Source organism: Anabrus simplex, chromosome 6 (assembly GCF_040414725.1).
Source record: "Anabrus simplex isolate iqAnaSimp1 chromosome 6, ASM4041472v1, whole genome shotgun sequence".
Lineage (NCBI taxonomy): Eukaryota > Metazoa > Arthropoda > Insecta > Orthoptera > Tettigoniidae > Anabrus > Anabrus simplex.
Window position 1 is genome coordinate 122,932,390 of NC_090270.1, and position 22,126 is coordinate 122,954,515.

Below are 22,126 nucleotides of genomic sequence, written 5' to 3' on the forward strand. Positions count from 1 at the left end.
AATGAAAGATATTTTAAAGATATTTTTAAGACTAGCCACGCTGCACCATCTCGCCTGACACATCATCAAATAATATGTAAAGTACAAAAGGCACTAGGAAAGTTCTGCAATACGCAAAAACGGTTAGCTGGACACCCCTGTTTTGGTGAGGGATGAAGAGAGGGGTGAAAACCGGTCTAGAAGACAGCAAGGCGCGACCTTTACACCAGTTGTTACCAAGCTGTGGGACTGAAAGCAAGTTAAGATGTAATTGTGGTCTAAAGGTGAATATCGTGCAATTATCCGCTACAATTTTGCTCGTGGATTAACTGTTGACCAGTGCCTGGACGAAATTACTCCTGTGCTGGAAAAGACTGTCCACACCGGACAACAATTTTCCGCTGGCACAAATAGTTCCAGAGAGGAAATTTTGGGGTTGAAGACGATCCTCGTTCTGGGTGACCGTCTGAATCACGGACTGAGGAATACATTGAAGCTGTGAGGAAAATGTTGTAGCAAGGGAGGCGGTTGACATATCGGCAGGTAGAAGAGACTCTCCACATCCCTGCACCAGCTATTCATTCAGTTCTACACGACCATCTCCATGTTAGAAAGGTTGGTTCTCTTTGGCTGCCCCATTCATTTTCAGAGGAACAAAGGGCACATCGAGTGAAATGGTGCCGAAAAATGCTACAACAGTTCGAAAATGGGACTTCGCGTGACGTTAATAGCATCGTTACAGGTGACGAAACTTGGCTTTATTATTACGATGTCCCAACAAAATCCCAGAACAAGGTGTGGCTGTTTGAAGATGAGGGTACTCGTGTGACTGTGCGAAAGTCAAGCTCAGTGAAGAAAAGGAAAATTGCAGTATTCTTCACTAAACAGGGCATCCTGACTTGGGTTGTGCTAGAAACACAAAGGTCACGGATCAACAATTGGTTCTTACATCACGACAATGCTCCAGCACATCGTGATAATGTAATAATGGATTTTCTTGCCAGATCAGGGTTGACTGCGCTTGATCACCCTCCATACAGTCCTGATCTTGCCCCATGTGACTTCGCACTTTTCCCAGAATTGAAGATGAAGCTGAAAGGGCGGCGTTTTGCATCCGACGAGGAGCGTCTGGCAGCATGGGATCAAGAGTGTGAAAATGTAACCGAAGAAAAGTGGCAGAGTTGGTTCAATGACTGATTTCAACGTATGGAGAAGTGTATTGCGTGTGGTGGAATTTTTTTTTGCTAGTTGCTTTACGTCGCACCGACACAGACAGATCTTACGGCGACGAGAGGACAGGGAAGGGCTAGGAGTGGGAAGGAAGCGGCCGTGGCCTTAATTAAGATACAGCCCCGGCATTTGCCTGGTGTGAAAATGGGAAACCACGGAAAGGAAATTATTTTGAAAATGGCTAAAGCGTTCACTCACATTGCAAAACTTTCCTAGTGCCCTCTGTACACTGACTGACAGAGCAAATGCAACACCAAGAAGGAGTGGTCAGAACTTTATGCCAATTGCAGGGTAGACTGACGTCACTGAGGTATGCTCATGATGTGAAATGCGCCGCTGTGCTGCGCACGTAGCGAACGATAAATGGGACACGGCGTTGGCGAATGGCCCACTTCGTACCGTGATTTCTCAGCCGACAGTCATTGTAGAACGTGTTGTCGTGTGCCACAGGACACGTGTATAGCTAAGAATGCCAGGCCGCCGTCAACGGAGGCATTTCCAGCAGACAGACGACTTTACGAGGGGTATGGTGATCGGGCTGAGAAGGGCAGGTTGGTCGCTTCGTCAAATCGCAGCCGATACCCAGAGGGATGTGTCCACGGTGCAGCGCCTGTGGCGAAGATGGTTGGCGCAGGGACATGTGGCACGTGCGAGGGGTCCAGGCCGGCGCAGCCCGAGTGACGTCAGCACGCGAGGATCGGCGCATCCGCCGCCAAGCGGTGGCAGCCCCGCACGCCACGTCAACCGCCATTCTTCAGCATGTGCAAGACACCCTGGCTGTTCCAATATCGACCAGAACAATTTCCCGTCGATTGGTTGAAGGAGGCCTGCACTCCCGGCGTCCGCTCAGAAGACTACCATTGACTCCACAGAATAGACGTGCACGCCTGGCATGGTGCCGGGCTAGAGCGACTTGGATGAGGGAATGGCGGAACGTCGTGTTCTCCGATGAGTCACGCTTCTGTTCTGTCAGTGATAGTCACCGCAGACGAGTGTGGCGTCGGCGTGGAGAAAGGTCAAATCCGGCAGTAACTGTGGAGCGCCCTACCGCTAGACAACGCGGCATCATGGTTTGGGGCGCTATTGCGTATGATTCCACGTCACCTCTAGTGCGTATTCAAGACACGTTAAATGCCCACCGCTACGTGCAGCATGTGCTGCGGCCGGTGGCACTCCCGTACCTTCAGGGGCTGCCCAATGCTCTGTTTCAGCAGGATAATGCCCGCCCACACACTGCTCGCATCTCCCAACAGGCTCTACGAGGTGTACAGATGCTTCCGTGGCCAGCGTACTCTCCGGATCTCTCACCAATCGAACACGTGTGGGATCTCATTGGACGCCGTTTGCAAACTCTGCCCCAGCCTCGTACGGACGACCAACTGTGGCAAATGGTTGACAGAGAATGGAGAACCATCCCTCAGGACACCATCCGCACTCTTATTGACTCTGTACCTCGACGTGTTTCTGCGTGCATCGCCGCTCGCGGTGGTCCTACATCCTACTGAGTCGATGCCGTGCGCATTGTGTAACCTGCATATCGGTTTGAAATAAACATCAATTATTCGTCCGTGCCGTCTCTGTTTTTTCCCCAACTTTCATCCCTTTCGAACCACTCCTTCTTGGTGTTGCATTTGCTCTGTCAGTCAGTGTATATAAAATGAAATCTTCACACTGCATTCGCTGTTGATGTAGATTTTTAAAAGAGTCATGTCTACAGTTAAAGCAACTATCCTGCTTGTAATTACGGAGAGAAGTTTGTTGGTAAGAAGGTTTTTAAATATAATGGTAACAGTCTCTAGTGTTCGGGCAAGCGGGCCCACACAACACTGTCTTCCTTACTGGAGAACCACTGATGATGACCGACAAGTTCAAATACCTTGGATCAGTCAACACTGTTGATGGTAAATATCAAGCACCGCATCAGTGTTGGTGCTCTGGTGTTCTGTGTGATAAGCGAATGTCAGTCAAATTAAAGGACAAACTGTGCAAAACCACTGTCCGGCCTGCCCTCAGGTACGGCTCCGAATGTTGGGCAAGGCAGAAAATGCATGACCAGCGAATGCATGTCACAGAGATGCGGATGTTACGATGGTCGGCGGGAGTCACTCTGCTTGACAAAGTGCGCAATGAGTATGTGCAAGGATCTTTCAATGTTGTGCCCATCATCGACAAGACGGAGGAAAAACAGCTTCGCTGGTATGGTCACGTCAGAAGGAGAAATAAACACCATTTAGTACAGAAAGCTTTTGCCATCAAAGAGCCGAAGACAGGAAGAGGGCGTTCTAAGGAAACAAACTACTGGGGCAATTAGATCTGGTGCAAGAAAGTCGGACATACTCTCTCCGAGTCATAAGAGCCGACCCTAAGTGGGCTCGAGTGTGGCCGTTTTATGGGTACATATACGGCCAGGAAAAATGAAGAAGAAGAAGAAGAAGACGTCATTTCTAGTGTTCGAACTATGACTTAACAAAATGGTATCATTGGTTTACACAATTTCACTTTACATAATATGACAGTAATTATATGTCTTTTTGCTGCAGAAAAAAATAGCTTTTGCAGATAGTACTCGAAGCAATGCACAGAAAGTAAGAAGATAAATGCTCGTATTTGATATTAGCCACCTTCTTCATCATATTACTGGATAATATTATGTTCAAGTATTCATAATTCTGGAACTGACAGTGGGGAGTTGAATTGGCATTTTACAATATTAACCTCAAAGTTGCTATTGAAAATAACTAGCTCCGACATTCAATGCTTCATTTGCATTGCGGTAAAACCTATATCTCACAGTAACTTCTAAGCTTAATTTATGCATGGTATTCGATTTTACTCGGAGGAATGATTTAGCTGCTATCATGTATGACACGAAGAGTTGTTAATACTAGCCAACTCACGAAGGATCGGTTCTACGATCTTTTGACACGAGGTTGTCTATAAATTACTGTATGTAAAGTATTAGTGTATGACTTACCACATAAATGAGCATAGCTACGAGAGGTACCCATGTAAGACTGGAGTTCTTGGTATCAGCGAACTGGAGATAGAGCCCCAGAGCCACCATGCATACTGCTTGGCCTATTCCAGACAGGATGGATAGAGGTCGTCTGCCACACCTGAAAGAGGTTACAAGCCGTTGTGGTAGATTTGAACATCTTCAGGAAGACTTGCTCCAGAGAATTTATGTAAAGCCTGTAAGTTCCAGGGTTATAAATACGTATCAAAATCATATTATAGAGTATTTTATACATTCCGAATATCCAACTCCAAGGTGGAGAGGGAGCATCAGCTTAGATAACATGGCCATATTTTTTGAAGCTACCCACGGGACACTTACCAATACTGAGAACTTTGTAAACCCGACCTCCCGTCAAAAGGACAAAATTATGTACGTCTTTTTATTGTTTTATTATATTATTAAAGTAATCGAATTAGAAAAAGACATAGCCCTGTTTATCTATTTAATAAACATGTGGACAAATTATTACGTTATTCAACAGAAAAGGCTAGGAAAACAACAGTAGGGAATCTGCCACCTGGGCGACTGCCCTAAATGCAGATCAGTATCGATTGATTGATAACAAATAACACTGCCGTTTTGACTTGTACTTGTTCATGTTGCACTCTAGCGAATGAAATTGAAGCGTTGCGTCACGCGACCACTGGCACACTCTCAGCCCATAACAACACATATAAAACCCAAGCCAAGAGTAGCGGCGATTGGAAATTAAAAGTAGGGGGAAAAAATTACAGGCAACAAAGTACCCGGGTTTGTGGGATAGCTGGGGGCGGGGTTGTAGATACATCAAAACTGAAAAAAATGCTACAAAATTGTAAGTTTTTATACTCACTGAGCGAATTTCGACAGAAAGGTAAAGGTTGACAGCCTGCCAATTTAACTGTGATAATAGTTTTTGAGATTTTGATAAATAAATATTTCACCAAAGGAACAACAATTACTCATGTATTACAACTAAATAGAAGTACGGCGTGATTATAGAATTAAAAATCATTTAGTATTTGACTATACACTAAGAAAATAAACGAAACAAACAGACACTAATGAGACTGTCAGACTGACGAATGTGCGCGGCAAGCGAGTGAATTGTACCTCAGTGTCCATCAACTTAGCAAAAAATATCCCCAGCTTCCCTTCCTCACAGATGTGAAGTGTCCACTACTTGCTGCGGTGCTATACAAATACGTTAACCACGACGAACGACATTTTTTGCGTATTTACGCTGATAATTTTGTTAATAATTAGCTGATAAGACAACATGGCTTGTACAAACTGACCTTTCCTATCCCACCGTCGCCATAAGACTTATCTGTGTTGGTTTGACGTAAAGCCCCTAGCAAACAAAGTGCTCATAACAACATATTTTTGCTAACAATACACACCCTCCTTTCTTCCTTCTATCGTTAGGCGAAGATGGAAACGATACGACAAAGATGGTTTGGGAAGACTGACATATGACTCACCTGTTGAGAGCGAAGCCTACTCCTAGTGCTCCCACCACTTGGACTAACCCCAGAAGTACTGTGGCGAGGTAGGGATCTATGCTAACTCCTGCCTCCCCTACGATATCCACAGCGTAGTACACGACCACGTAGATACCAGTGACCTGCTGGAAGAAGAAGAACCCGTTCATGACGATCAGAGGTTTCCAGGCTTCTGGACGCCTCAGCTGTTGCAGGATGAAACGCACGTTCGCCAGAGCCCCATGGACTTCATTCTCGTTCTGGCCAGCAATCGCCATCTTTTCTATTTCATGTGTTACGTGACCTGGTGTGGGATTGCCCTTGGGAATTCCCCGCAGCCATCGCATCGCACGTTCTGCTTCTTGACGCCGGCCTTTGCGAAGTAACCTGGAATTATAAGGTGGTGTTGTCATATAAGGAATGTCTTTGAGCGACACGCAATTTTAATGTGTTTCGTTGTGAGTCAACTTCCTTTAGAGCAACATGTCGGTTTTTAGTACGACAATTTTAGAACGGACTGTACTTTCAGTCTATAGTCAACTGCAGATATAAGAACTATGAACAACTTATTTTAGTGATTATTTAATTGAAAACTATAACTTACTTCAGAAGAAGCAACATCCCCAAGGATATGAGGAAGCAAACTGTATGATGATGCTCGGAGAAAAGAAGAGAAAAAAAGAAATACAGAGTGGGCAAAATGAAGCTGGCTTGGAAAATATTTATTTTTAATGCACTACTTGTATTTGCAGTATTGTTTGGTCCATGTGAATTGTAAGTGGCGCAAAATGGCAAAAGGATAGGGAATTTTCATTGTAATGGTAGGCCAGCTTGCCTACCGTCAGTCACAATCAGGTTGGGGAGGTTTCATTATAATGGCAGACACTCACTCTCTGCCTGCCTTTATAGATTCTCAGAAAGACTCCTCTTAGTGGTTTTCCCAACTGAAATGAACATGGGTCATTACAATGACGTCAGTAGAAATGGCGCGATTCAAAGCAATGCTTTCATATGAAATACTCGATCAAATGAAAAACCACACATTTTCTCACTTTTAACGAACAGTACTGTGCTGCCGTGATCCGTGAACAATCTACGTCTTTTTTCCGGCGGGGGGATTCGAATAGTGGATAGTCCCGGGGCAAAAACTATGCCCGTTTACTTATCTGTTTCCTGGGAGTACACGATGAGTCGGAAAATCTCAATTCACTACACTGGCGAGGGAAAGGACTATCTGACGTGGAGGCAATTTTTCCTCCAAGCCAGAGAAGGAACCACATCTTTGCTGCTAATTTGGAATAAAATTAATGTAGATTTAATAAAAGTGAAGAGGAAGAAGCTTTTTTTAAGAAACGGCTCATTTCAGGGTTGAATTTTGAGTTATTTAGTGAATTGTGGTACTTTAATTTGGAGTAGGCCTAAATTGTAATTCTAGACCAGTTCATACTACTACTCCTACTACTACTACTACTACTAACTGATCATCTGACTTAAGTGCGCAGACTGCTCATTCAAAACAGCGCGTCAGAGTAGGTATCGAATAGCTAGCATACTATGATGAACCAGTGTGTTACGTACCAGCAGTATCAGAAAATGTATGAACCAGAGGAATAGCATGCTAAAGAAGAAAGTTATCTAACTCCTCAGCTATTTCCCGCCAATATTCAGTTAGGCTGTTATACTCGGTACGCAGCAGTAATCCCATCTATCGAGGTTGAATGTCATCATAAGAGGCAAAGAACATTACAACAAACAACGGCCAGTGTAATGTTATTGTTGATCAATGTTACGCGCTTTCGATATTGTAGGCCTTCACATTATTAATTGTCTTCCGGCTCTGAAATACCACTCTTATCATAGTCGGTACGGTAAAACTGAATAAAACATAAATGATCGGTAATTGTATTCTCTATAACTTTTGTTATGTAGTACTTTTCCATAGGACGAAGAAAATAGGTATTTAAAAATTAAATTTTAGGTGCCTTCCCCTAAACTACCATTTCACCCAGGGTGAATAACATTGTTTATAGCTTAAACTGTAGTTTCTTATTCCCCGACTCTATATACCGATTTTCATTAAATTCTGTTTACCCATTTTGTCGTGGCTCGGCGCTGATAAGGACTTAGCAACAAAAATCCAAATTCATGAATACGGTATCTGTGTTATCATAGCCGGTACGGTAAAAATGCTAAAGACGTAAATGATCAGAAATTTAATTCTGTATAACTTTAGTTATGTACTATTTATCGATAAGACCACTAATAATATAAATATTTGAGAATTGAATTTTAGGCCTTCCCCTAAGCTACCATTTTACTCAGCGTGAATAAAATGATTTATAGCCTAGATTGTAGCGGCTCGCCCTCCGACTTTACATACCGATTTTTATTAAATTCTTTTCAGCCGTTTCCTCGTGATGCGTGTACAGACAGACAGACAGACAGACAGACAGACAGACAGACAGACAGACAGACAGACAGACAGACAGACAGACAGACAGACAGACAGACAGACAGACAGACAGACAGACAGACAGACAGACAGACAGACAGACAGACAGACAGACAGACAGACAGACAGACAGACAGACAGACATTACGGAAAAGTAAAAACGGCATTTTCTTGTTACTTTGGACATGATCGATACAGAAATACCATTATTTTCAAATTCTGAGCAATGTACAGACAAAACTCTAATTTTATATGTATAGATTTCTAAATAATTCGAACATGCATAAAGTACAATCATTTGTGTGAATTTAATGCTGTTTTAATTTATCAATGTGATTAAAGATAGTAAGTGATAAATCTAAAATGTGTCCATTTGAGGACACTAGGTTAATGGACAGTCATTTCTGAATAACATATTTAACCTAACTTCCGTCTGTCAAAGCAATGCTTCAGTGGAATATAATACAGTTTTTGTCTAATTAATGGGAGTAGAAGTAACTATTAGGAAATCATTACAATATGTGAAGTTTGAAAAATATTTACACTTTAGGTTACCATCAGCTCAGTGCAGGTGAGATATTTGACATCAATAACCGTGGAGAGATGTCAGATTTTGATAGTGAACTGGAGCAGGATGATACTGTGGATAATTTAGTTAATTGTGATGAAGAGATGTGTGAAGTAAATAATTCGCTTCTGACATACCTATCCGTGATGAATCCATTCTAGAAGACGAAATTCTTAAGGATTGGAGACCACTACAGTACTTCTCACAATATGAAAAGGACTCAACCAAGACTCAGAATGTAATGGGTGAAAAACATACGAATACCTGTAATTGCTGATAATATTCTCGAGACCGTTTCATTGCAATTAAAAACAGTCTGAAAGTGGTGAATGATTTAGAAGTGACTGATGATTAGAAACATAAAGATAGATTGTGCGAAGGTAGGCCATTTATTGAAGATATTAGAGGGGGCATTTATCAATAACTAGACAGGCTTATCTTTCAGTCGATGAACATATGATCCTTTTTCTGGTACTACTTCTCTCAAGCAATACGTTGCCAATAAACCTAATCCTGTAGGTCTTAAAAATTTTGTTCACACTGTTTCATCAGGCATCGCACTAGACTTCTGCAATTACCAAGGCAAAGGAACGTTTTTGCTGGACCAAAATGATGCAAAATTAACAGTAGGTGAATCTGCCGTACTGAAATTTTCCCAGTCAATTCCGTCGAATACAGTAGTGTACATAGATAGATATTTCACGATAGAAAGACTCTTGGACCTATTAGCGAAGAAAAATATCATTGCAACTGGTACCGTTATGAAATCTAGGGTTTCAAATGCACCTTTTGCCTCAGATACGATTTTGCCAAGCAGCCAAGATGAACATCTGAACACGTTGTAGCAAATGACACGGATTCTGTTAGTATTTGTGTTACAAAATGGTTTAATAACAAGCCTGTAATGCTGATGTCATCACAGGGAGCAAAATGCCCAGTCGATACATGCTGCAGATGGAGCAAGAAAGATAACAATATATAACAGTTTCTTGGCTTTGTGTTGTCGAACGGTACAACACTTTCATGGGAGGCGTTGACCTCAACGATAGAATGATATCATTACCGAAACGATACCAGAGCAGTGAAATAGACACCGCGAACAATTTTGCACTTCATTGATCTTGCAGTAGAAAACTCCTGGATCCAATACCGAGGTGATCAACAGCTTATGAATGTATCTCAGAGAAATAAAATGACATCATTGGAGTTCAGGCTAACTCATTGAAGAACTGATCGGTTCTGTGTGCAGCTCAGATGAATCAAGTGATGACTCAAGTGGAGTATATTGTGAACCAAGGAGGATGATTCAAAAGTTTCCACCTGTACATTATACTGTAGAATGATGGGGGCAAAACATCTTCCAGAAGTGGAAGACCAGAGTTTTCCAAATCGTTGCAGAAATGAAGGATGTGCGGGGAAGAGCAGTGTAAAATGTAGGAAATGTAATACATTCCCGTGTTTTACAAAGGACAAAAATTGCTTTGTTAACTTCCATTCCCAGTAATAGATTGCTTACTTTACTTAATGTTATTGCAGTAGTACAACTTTTGTTGTTAATCTTCCAGTAAGGTGATTCTAAAACCGTCTTGACAGACAAAAACATTTTTGTGACTTGTGACCTAATGTGCTCAGTTGAGGACATTACAAAAATGTGTATTAATATCTATTGAAATGGACTACAAAATATAAGGTGGTGTTGTGGAACCTTCATAGATCAATAAGATAATTTGATAAGTAACAATATATTTGTAACAAAATATTCAGGTCTCAGGAGGGTATTTGTTCTCAGCTACGCCGAACCATGCTGGCATTGGAGTGGCTGTCTATTCGAATCCACAACAAGCTGAGAGAAATTACGAAGGCCACTGTCGTATAGCGGTCCTCTTTCCGGCCTTCACGGACAAAAGCCGTAGTTTGGTGTAGGCGGAGGGTAGGACATGGAAGATCTATACACATTCTTACCTCATAAAGGGGGAAGATAGCTCCACTCTCTAATGTGTTCATTTGGTGCCGAATTCACCGTGGTCCACATCCTCGCCGGGAGTGGTGATCACTCTGGTCAAAGACAGAACCTCGGTCTGCAGGAAACACTCGAACTAATACTAGCCGATGACGAGACTACTGCTGATCTCGTCATTCGCTTTATTTGTGATCAAACGTATATACATTTTAAGTATGCTGTTATTCAGGGAATTTACATTTTTGGGTGTGTTTGTGTCCAGTTTGGCTTAGTAAAATAAATATTTTTTACTTCATTTTCAAATTCGTTCCTAGTTGAACTTTTCATTTTTGGTCCTCCTTAATTTGTTCAGAAAGGATGGTTGCCTAGTTGTAGTTCCTCTTAAAACAAAAATAACCACTACCACCACTGCGTAGCCAACTCTCTCGGTATATCGTATGATCTAAATTTGAGAATGTGTCATAATTTCTGTAAGCTCCATGTAGATACTGCAGCCGTTTGTCCTAGACACCGGAAACATAGACTTCGCAACATAACTATAATTTAAACAGAGGCGTTTTCTCAGGGTGTGTAGGCTAAGTTGTGTGTCAACGCCAAAATAATATCGAAAGAAAAATTATAAATTATTTCAATTTGTTCATCGTCCAGATTCCGGAACCGACTGTCACGCCGCCAAGGCGTTGGATCTCTTTCCGACGACTCGGCACCTCTATTTCCTGGAATCGCGTATGCGCGCATACGCTCTCATTTCCCTTGCCTCGTGCTCACTAAACCTGGTCAAGGCGTTATTTCAGTTTCCAACGTTTGGTGTTGATTTTTGTTTTCGAGTTCAGCGCGAGTGTATTATTGATTACGCAATCAAGTCGGCGGTTTACATGCTTTAATATCAGTAGTGAAAGCATAGTAAAACAATTATTAAACATTAGTTTTTCATGGCTTTCTTATAGTGAAAACAGAAACAAGTGATTGACAATGGACATTTTCAGAGCTGCTGACGGTGGTTCGTTAATTTTCTGTACTTTCGTTTTGTAATATTATAGCATTGCAGCAGGGCCTATATAAAATTTTACAATGCTGAAGTGATTGAAATGGCCAAAGTACGGTACGTATTTCACTTTTGAAAGAAAATCGCAATTCTCTATAGATTTTCTCGTTTTCCTTCATGCCTTTCTTTTACATTCATTCATTTGGTGATCTGAATAATCTGGTAAAAGAAACAGGGGGTGGAGAGAGGCGAAAATGTGCGGGGTTATATTTAATACATTAATTTCATCTATAACAACGCCTGATCTTCTGGCCCAGGAAACGCCACTGAATTAAAGACGTCGTGGGGGATGCCTTAAGGAATTTTGGCTACAGACCTACTGTAGTTTAAAGCGACATTATGTTACTCCCTCCGTTTGAATCTGGTCATTAGTAAGTTGATTGGAGGATTGATTCCTACCCGCATTTCATCGTTCTCGTCCCCTTTATCACCGCCTGTTGTTACTGGGCTGAATTTTTGGTGTACTCTTTGTAAGTGTTACAGTATATGAATATATTGAGGCCTTCTATATTCACTGTTGTAAGATAAGGACATAAAATAGGAGAATCTCACCAGACTGGACTCTCTGGCAGTATTAGCAGCACTAGTATTACGTTGACGACTGGAACGACTCCACAAATGGCAGCAGTAATCCTCCAGGCTCCCTGAAGGACAGAGCCCAGCAGGTAAACGACGAGGATGCCGACAGATATCGAGAGAGACGCCCAGGTGACGAGCATCCCTCGCAAGGACGGCTGCGCCATCTCAGCCAGGTACACAGTAGCAGGAATGCTAGCAATCCCCGAAGCAAAGCCTGTCAGAACTCTCCCCGTGTAGAGTTGAGCCACTGGAGACGAGGTGCTGGGTGCAGCCGCTAGTAGAACCCAGCCTAGGAGGAACGGCGCGTTGAGAGCCATCATGGTACGCTTGCGACCCAGACCGTCAAGTAGAGGACCTGACAGCAGACAGCCGACAGGAGTTGCGATGGACGAAATACTCGCTGTAAAATCAGAGAGGCAGTAAATACTGAGGAGAAAATTGTAGATGTAAAAAGGAAAACTCTCGGATGATGTGTACCACTTCAACGTCGTGAGTAATGGATGGCAAACAACGGTAAATATTCGTTTCTAAATCTAGGAATTGATCATGGGATTGCGGTCTTGGACTCTTTTCCCAAAAATATGAAATGTTTCAAGAAAAGTCTGTGGTATTCTGCAAGTGTTGTTTAAATCTATGTGATGGATTTGCATTTGCAGCGTTAAGCTATTAGTAAACCCCTTTCGCACGATCCACTGCTTTTCACGCCACGCCACGCCACGCCACTCCACTCCACTCCACTCCACTCCACTCCACTCCACTCCACTCCACTCCACTCCACTCCACTCCACTCCACTCCACTCCACTCCACTCCACTCCACTCCACTCCACTCCACTCCACTCCACTTCTCAGACACTCTGTTTTTTTCTTTGCGGTCCACTTCTGGCAACTTGCCGGCAACTTCTAGTCCCTACATCTTTTGCATCTCTGTTTGACTTTGGACCATGGACGCGAACATTATCCTTGAGATTTATATTCTTACGAAAAGAAGATTGAGGAGAAAGAAGAGTACTAGGAGTCACTGAGTCCATCTATTGAATTCATATCGACTAGAACGACGAGCTTACCGTTTTCTTCTAGATGAACTTATCAGTGATCCAATAAAGTTCTTTAATTACTTTCATGTGAGTGGGAAGCGAAGTGTCTCGTGTTTATGCTCCAGGCCCCTTTCTACACATCTAGTGGAGTGGAGTGGCGTGGAAAGCATTGGATGTGTGAAAGGGACCTTACGCTGAGGCCACACAGAACGCTACGCTATGTTCGCTACATACGCTACGTACGAGATATACACTGACTGACAGAGCAAATGCAACACCAAGAAGGAGTGGTTCGAAAGGGATGAAAGTTGGGGAAAAAACAGAGACGGCACGGACGAATAATTGATGTTTATTTCAAACCGATATGCAGGTTACACAATGCGCACGGCATCGACTCAGTAGGATGTAGGACCACCGCGAGCGGCGATGCACGCAGAAACACGTCGAGGTACAGAGTCAATAAGAGTGCGGGTGGTGTCCTGAGGGATGGTTCTCCATTCTCTGTCAACCATTTGCCACAGTCGGTCGTCCGTACGAGGCTGGGGCAGAGTTTGCAAACGGCGTCCAATGAGATCCCACACGTGTTCGATTGGTGAGAGATCCGGAGAGTACGCTGGCCACGGAAGCATCTGTACACCTCGTAGAGCCTGTTGGGAGATGCGAGCAGTGTGTGGGCGGGCATTATCCTGCTGAAACAGAGCATTGGGCAGCCCCTGAAGGTACGGGAGTGTCACCGGCCGCAGCACATGCTGCACGTAGCGGTGGGCATTTAACGTGCCTTGAATACGCACTAGAGGTGACGTGGAATCATACGCAATAGCGCCCCAAACCATGATGCCGCGTTGTCTAGCGGTAGGGCGCTCCACACTTACTGCCGGATTTGACCTTTCTCCACGCCGACGCCACACTCGTCTGCGGTGACTATCACTGACAGAACAGAAGCGTGACTCATCGGAGAACACGACGTTCCGCCATTCCCTCATCCAAGTTGCTCTAGCCCGGCAGCATGCCAGGCGTGCACGTCTATGCTGTGGAGTCAATGGTAGTCTTCTGAGCGGACGCCGGGAGTGCAGGCCTCCTTCAACCAATCGACGGGAAATTGTTCTGGTCGATATTGGAACAGCCAGGGTGTCTTGCACATGCTGAAGAATGGCGGTTGACGTGGCGTGCGGGGCTGCCACCGCTTGGCGGCGGATGCGGCGATCCTCGCGTGCTGACGTCACTCGGGCTGCGCCTGGACCCCTCGCACGTGCCACATGTCCCTGCGCCAACCATCTTCGCCACAGGCGCTGCACCGTGGACACATCCCTATGGGTATCGGCTGCGATTTGACGAAGCGACCAACCTGCCCTTCTCAGCCCGATCACCATACCCCTCGTAAAGTCGTCTGTCTGCTGGAAATGCCTCCGTTGACGGCGGCCTGGCATTCTTAGCTATACACGTGTCCTGTGGCACACGACACCACGTTCTACAATGACTGTCGGCTGAGAAATCACGGTACGAAGTGGGCCACTCGCCAACGCCGTGTCCCATTTATCGTTCGCTACGTTCGCTACGTGCGCAGCACAGCGGCGCATTTCACATCATGAGCATACCTCAGTGACGTCAGTCTACCCTGCAATTGGCATAAAGTTCTGACCACTCCTTCTTGGTGTTGCATTTGCTCTGTCAGTCAGTGTATATGTTACGTTCGCTACCCCACGCAGCCACAAAGAAATCTATATTTTGTACGTGACTGCTCAGTTTTAGCCGAGTTGTTGGCTGATATTGTGTCATGGGTGAGCAGTGATGACTTCGACAATGAGCTATTGTTACTTTCCCCATATAAGCGTAAAAGGAAGGCAGTGCATGGTGTCAACTTGGAGAGAACAAAGTTAGGCGAATTTCATCATTTGATAAAGCAGTTACGTAATGATCGTCTTGATACACATCTTCATTTGCACACAGCATATCACTGTACTAACCACCACAGAAACCAGCCATAGTGAATACATCCCTCTACATAGGGTCGGTATTAGCCTTAATCCGTTTTAGTGCCGACCACAGATAACCGGGAGAAATGCTGGGAAATAATAATAATTGTACCAGGGGTACAGCTTCCCCGGCTATTTAAACTGTGCGCCTTCTCTAAGGCCATCTATGTCAACAGACTTGAACTTGTGAACTCCCAGAAACTTTCGCCTTCTACACTTAGATGTCTCTACCATCGATTTGTTGTGCACCCTCTTAGAGTAGAAACGAACCACTTGATAGAGTAATAACCATCTTTGGAGTTGGTAAACCTTTTCTGAGTATTGTTTTTTTTAATGTACCGAAGTTGTCAACACTTCAGCTGTTTCCTCCTCGAGTATAATCTACCTACCAGAGGCTTGTAAATATGTTCTCTATCCGGTTAAATCCGGGGGTGTGTACAGGAATCCATCCAATCAGCAAAGTGTTCTGTAAGCTGCCCATTGTGACACGATAAAAGCAGGGCACTTTAGGGCCGTCTTGTCTGAATTGCTCCAGTGTTGAGGAGTGCGACCTGACGTGAGCTAGGAGGAAGATCCAGCGACACAATGTAATGACAGAACTTACCTAGACATGTGATAGCGACTGCGGGTCGATTGAGGGGAGGTTTTTCAACCGGCTTTCTTTTAAAGTAATTTTGTAAACCGCTGGTTTAAATGTAGGTTTTTTGTCGAAGTCCGAGGACTCCTTTTTTATTCCCTGATGGGAAATATGTGATTAAGGGAACGAATATCGCTGTCCCTCTGTAGTTTCCCATTCAACATTGCATTCGGTGACCAAAGCTTTCAACCACAAAACTTTGTAAATCTTGTCTTGTCATTAATGTTTCGTCCTTAGTCACCCCGTGGTGTACAGGATTAGCCTCTGTATCTTCGGGCCGTAAGCCCACTTAGGGTTTTAGAGATTCATATAAAGAGTGCTGTTGTTTCGCTCCTTGTCTTTTCTTTATGGCCGGTTATGTGCAACCTTTTCTTTTTACCATTAAGGCCACGTAGTATGGGCAATTATTCCCCTGTTTATTCATTTCACAATGTTAATTTGCTTTGGGAACAGTGGCTAATATAACTGTTGAGTAATGGATAAGCCAACTGCACATGAACACTTTAATATGAGGTGGAATTTTTATTGCGTCAAAAGAAACTGTTTGCCTCTGCGAGGCTAGACCATGGTTTTTTGGAGCTCACACACCTGTGCGATGAAACTGCTAGGAGCAAACCTTGTTCTTGTAAAATATTTTTAACTGCCCGGAGCAATAATGTTCTTCCATGTGTAAATTGACAACTTGTTAACTACAGGGTCTTTATTTATGCTTGGAAGGGGCTTTCTCTCTCGACCTTGGCCGCCAGTGACGGTTCAGTTGCCGGCTACCGCGCGTTCTTATGTACGGCAGAATACGGTGCTCAAAATCATTATCACGCATTTTACTCACCATGCTTACAGTTTATGCTCAAAAACATTATCATGCATTATCATGCATTTATCATGCATTTTACTCACCATTCTTACAGTTTATGCTGAAAATGTTCCCCATGCGTTGCCAAAATAATCGGCAGCTCCTAATGAAGTTTCCGGTTACTCTACCAAGTTCTTCAGCACTGATGGATGCAATTGCAACTCTTATATTGTCTTTAAGTTCATCTAGTGTGTGAGGGTTGTTCCCATAAACTACATTTTTTAACATTCCTACGAATAAAAATCACATGCCGTTAAATCTGGGCTACGAGGGGGCCACGGATTTTTACTTATGATCCTCGTACCAAACACACTTCAGTAAGGTGATAACGACCTTTACGTCTATTTTTATTGGTTACTGAACCTGTAGGTTTGAATCTCTTGGCCAGTTGTTTTATTGTCCGATTGACAGGAATGGGTCTCCCTGGAAATTTCGCTCGAAACTTTTGTCTTGTCCTAGCGCACGATTTGCTGCACTTAATGTAAGTGTTATGCAGATATACACGTTCACGTAACGAATATTTCACATACATTACAGCACTATACACAATCACAATAAAACACTATACAATACGACATACAGTACGCAGTAACTTCATTGAACACCCTACTATTTCGGAGTTCAGCTCTCAAAAATTCCAGAGTGCCGGAAACCGCGCGCGCCAGCGGCCGGTAGCGACCTATCATCGGCGGCCAAGTTCAAGCGATAAACTCCCTTCCAAGCATAAATAAAGACCCTGTATATCAAGTTTTGTACCTGATTTTGGACTTCTAAATCCCAGACATTGTTGGAGCTGACGAGCTCATTAATAACTTCTTCTATTGTTTGTTATTTATTCACATTTTCTATCTCTCAATTTTAAACTAGAAAAAAGAAAAGGAAAGAAAAAATTTCTAAATTTGTTATCTTGAAAGTTGCTCTAAGTAATTCCTTGTCCAGCCATTCAACCCAGGTGCTTCCTAATTCTCTGTAAGCCACGGAAACCCCGTAATAATAATAATAATAATAATAATAATAATAATAATAATAATAATAATAATAATAATAATAATAATAATAATAATAATAATAATAACACTTACATCGAGATACTTTTTAATTTCGTAATGGTTGGCAATTTTAGTTAGTAACTATTCAAGTTGTCCGGCTCTGTGGTGTAGTGGTTAGTGTGATTAGCTGCCACCCGCAGAGGCCCGGGTTCGATTCCCGGCTCTGCCACGAAATTTGAAAAGTGGTACGAGGGCTGAAACGGGGTCCGCTCAGCCTCGGGAGGTCAACTGAGTAGAGGGGGGTTCGATTCCCTCCTCAGCCATCCTGGAAGTGGTTTTCCGTGGTTTCCCACTTCTCCTCCAGGCAAATGCCGGATGGTACCTAACTTAAGGCCACGGCCGCTTCCTTCCCTCTTCCTTGTCTATCCCTTCCAAACTTCCCATCCCCCACAAGGCCCCTGTTCAGCATAGCAGGTGAGGCCGCCTGGGCGAGGTACTGGTCATCCTCCCCAGTTTTATCACCCGACCCAGTGTCTGAAGCTCTAGGACACTGCCCTTGAGGCGGTAGAGGTGGGATCCCTCGCTGATTCCGAGGGAAAACCGACCCTGGAGGGTAAATGGATTACGAACGAACGAACGAACGAACGAACGAACGAACGAACGAACGAACGAACGAACGAACGAACGAACGAACGAACGAACGAACGAACGAACGAACTATTCAAGTTGGTAGCAAGGATGGGCATGTCGTATTTGCTTTTTAGGGACATGCTTTACATGATTTCAACTATAGTATTCATAGGAAGTTATACTTACCGAACCAGGAAGCCTCATCTTCATCCAGGTGATCCGTTCCGTTCGCTTCACGCAGTGGTTGCAACGAAATGGCGGAAAAACCAAGAGTGAGACCCGAGGATACCGCACAAAGAGCGGCGACAATCCCCACCACCACCTGAAAATAATAACACATCTAGGATATTTCAGAATTCTTCATAAAACCTGGATGAAATGAGATAGAGACTGGCTGCATAGTGTAATTGGTTGAGGCGCTCTTTGCTTAAGGTTGAGAGTGGAGCCTCTGTGGAATTGGGTAAGTCCTTTGTAAGGGCAAATCGACAACATTTGATAGGGCATTAGATATGTTTCATTAATTGACAATTTTTTCTTTTTCTAGTTTAGGCTATGTTTGAGCCTCCGTGGCTCAAGTGGCAGCGCGCCGGCCTCTCATCGCTGGGTTCCGTGGTTCAAATCCCGGCTGTACGTTGATTAAGGCCACGGCCGCTTCCTTCCCGCCTCTAGCCCTTTCCTATCCCATCGTCCCCATAAGACCTATCTGTGTTGCCACGACAGTACCTGGTGTGAAAATCGGAAACCACGGAAACCATCTTCAGGGCTGCTGGCAGTGGGGTTCAAACCCACTATCTGCAGAATACTGGATACTAGCTGCACTTACGCGAGTGCAACTACCGAGCTCGGTAAATGTCCAAACATTCACTTAACACAATTAACAGGTAATAAAAATTCTGATATAAAATATTCAAAAAGGACCAGGGGAGCGCCGGGCACTCCACCTAGTAATATTATAAAATCATAAATAACCAGGATATTGAAATATCATAATTTGGAAAAGTGAAGAAACTGGCACTGAAGTAACTCTATTTAACGGTATTCGAAATTATATTTAAAATATGTGGGAACTTTTTAGTAATATAATGGTAATAATGATAAGAGCCTCCGTGGCTCAGGCGGCAGCGCGCCGGCCTCTCACCGCTGAATACCGTGGTTCAAATTCCGGGTCACTCCATGTGATATTTGTGCTGGACAATGCGGATGCGGGACAGGTTTTTCTCCGGGTACTCAGGTTTTACCTATCATCTTTCATTCCATCAACACACTCCACTATAATTTCATTTCATCTGTCAGTCATTAATCATTGCCCCAGAGGAGTGCGACAGGCCTCGGCACCCGGGACAATTCCTATCCTCGTCGCAAGTTCGGGGCTTCATTCATTCCATCTCTGACCCGGTCATTGACTGGAAAACAGGTAGTGGGTTTTCATTTTTCAATAGCGATAATGATAATAATTTTCATTATTTTTAAAAGCTCCTACATATTAAGTTTTTCACAAAAAATAATGTTGTTTCTTTATTGAACAGCAATAAGACGTTATTACATTTCGGAGAAATTTGCCGCCGGTCTGGTCTATTTATAAATCCTGTACTACTTTACACTGTGAACCTCATTTTCACTTATCTAAGCGAAATTACTTTATTACCTTAAGCTAGTACTAGAGGCAGGAAATCCAACGTGTTCGCGCCGTTGTTTTGTTTCATTACACTTTTCAACGGTCACCCATTTCTCAGAGTCATTTACTGTATATCTCAGCGCAGTACCCGTCTCCTTACGATAACAAGTACAGTATTTACTTCTGCTGCATTTAACGATTAGAAGGCAATCTGCGACAAAATACCGTGGTTAGACATTTTAATGTCGGCCTTACCGTAATGTATTCTAATGATATGTGTACTGCACAAATGGAGACGAAAATACATTTTCTGCGGAGGTCTACGGTTTCTCTTGCCATTTGATTCCAATAACTCTTCGTAATCATTCATTTTTTTTTCATAGCAGAGAATCATAGATTTTTTGTGCGTAGAAAACGAGAGAGCGAGAACAGATCAATCAATCAATCAATCAATCAATCAATCAATCAATCAATCAATCAATCAATCAATCAATCAATCAATCAATCAATCAATACTAATCTGCATTTAGGGCAGATTCCCCACCTGTTGTTTTCCTAGCCTTTTCTTAAATGATTGCAAAGAAATAGGAAATTTATTGAATTTCTCTCTTGGTAAGTTATTCCACTCCCTAACTACCCTTCCTGTTAGCAAATATTCATTTATAGGAAGGGGGATTAGGGATTGGAATAACTTACCAAGGGAGATGTTCAATAAATTTCCAAAGTCATTGAAATCATTTAAGAAAAGGCTAGGAAAACAACAGATAGGGAATCTGCCACCTGGGCGACTGCCCTAAATGCATATCAGTATTGATTGATTGATATTTGCCCCAATGTGTCCTCTTGAATGCCAACTTTATCTTCATATTGTGGTCTTTCCTACTTTTAAAGACACCACTCAAACTTACTCGTCTACTGATGTCCTCCCACGCCATCTCGCCACTGACAGCTCGGAACATACCACTTGCTCGAGCAGCTCGTCTCCTTTCTCCCAAGTCTTCCCAGCCCAAACTTTGCAACGTTTTTTGTAACGCTACTTTTTTTGTCGGAAATCACCCAGAACAAATCGAGCTGCTTTTCTTTGGATTTTTTCCATTTCTTGAATCAAGTAATCTTGGTGAGGGTCCCATACACTGGAACCATACTCCAGTTGGGGTCTTACCAGAAACTTATATGCCCTGTCCTTTACATCCTTACTACAGGCCCTAAATACCCTCATAACCATGTGCAGAGATCTATATCCTTTATTTACAAACATATTTATGTGATTACCCCAATGCAGATCTTTCCTTATGTTAAGACCTAGGTATTTACAATGATCCACAAAGGAAACTTTCACCCCATCAACGCAGTAATGAAAACTGAGAGGACTTTTCCTATTTGTGAAATTCACAACCTGACGTTTAACCCCGTTTATCATCATACCATTGCATTCTGTCCATTTGACAACATTATCGAGGTCATTTTGCACGTGCTCACAATCTTGTAGGGGGCTGCCTAGCCGAGGCAGTAAAGGCGTACTCCGTTCACCCGAAAGGACGTGGGTTCGAATCCCCGTCAGGAAGTCGTAAGAGTTAAAAAATGAGATTTCCACTACCGGAGGTGCATATGGCCCTGAGGTTCACTCAGCCTACACAAAAAATGAGTACCAGGTTAATTCCTGGGGGCAAAGGCGCCCGGGCGTAGGGCTAACCACTCTACCCCATCAAGTGCCGAGGTTACGAATAGTAGAAGCCTTTACCTTCCAACACCCCCAGGGCCTTCATGGCCTGTACGGAGATGACTTTGCTTTGCTTTTGCACAATATTGTAACTTATTTATTAATCTATACAGAATAACATCATCTGTAAAAAGCCTTATATCTGATTCCACTTCTTTACACATATCATTGGTATATATAAGAAAACATAAAGGTCCAATAATACTGCCTTGAGGAATTCCCCTCTTAATTATTGCAGGGTCAGATAAAGCTTCGCCTACTCTAATTCTCTGAGTTCTATTTTCTAGAAACAGAGCCACCCATTCAGTCACTCTTTTGTCAAGTCCAATTGCTCTCATTTTTTCCAGTAGTCTCCCATGATCCACCCTATCAAATGCCT

At 43.3% G+C, this 22,126-nt stretch overlaps 1 protein-coding gene across 1 annotated transcript in view; it reads right to left on the minus strand.

Annotated features, from left to right (window-relative positions):
* The window catches only part of LOC136875534 (facilitated trehalose transporter Tret1), a 58,753-nt gene that overhangs the window by 8,406 nt on the left and 28,221 nt on the right, over positions 1–22,126 (minus strand). The window contains exons 2-5 of the mRNA XM_067149081.2: positions 18,599–18,734; positions 12,269–12,695; positions 5,692–6,078; positions 4,184–4,325 (exon numbers count right to left, since the gene is read on the minus strand). Of these exons, the coding sequence (XP_067005182.2) occupies positions 4,184–4,325; positions 5,692–6,078; positions 12,269–12,695; positions 18,599–18,734 (1,092 nt within the window). The remainder of the gene's footprint in view (positions 1–4,183; positions 4,326–5,691; positions 6,079–12,268; positions 12,696–18,598; positions 18,735–22,126) is intronic.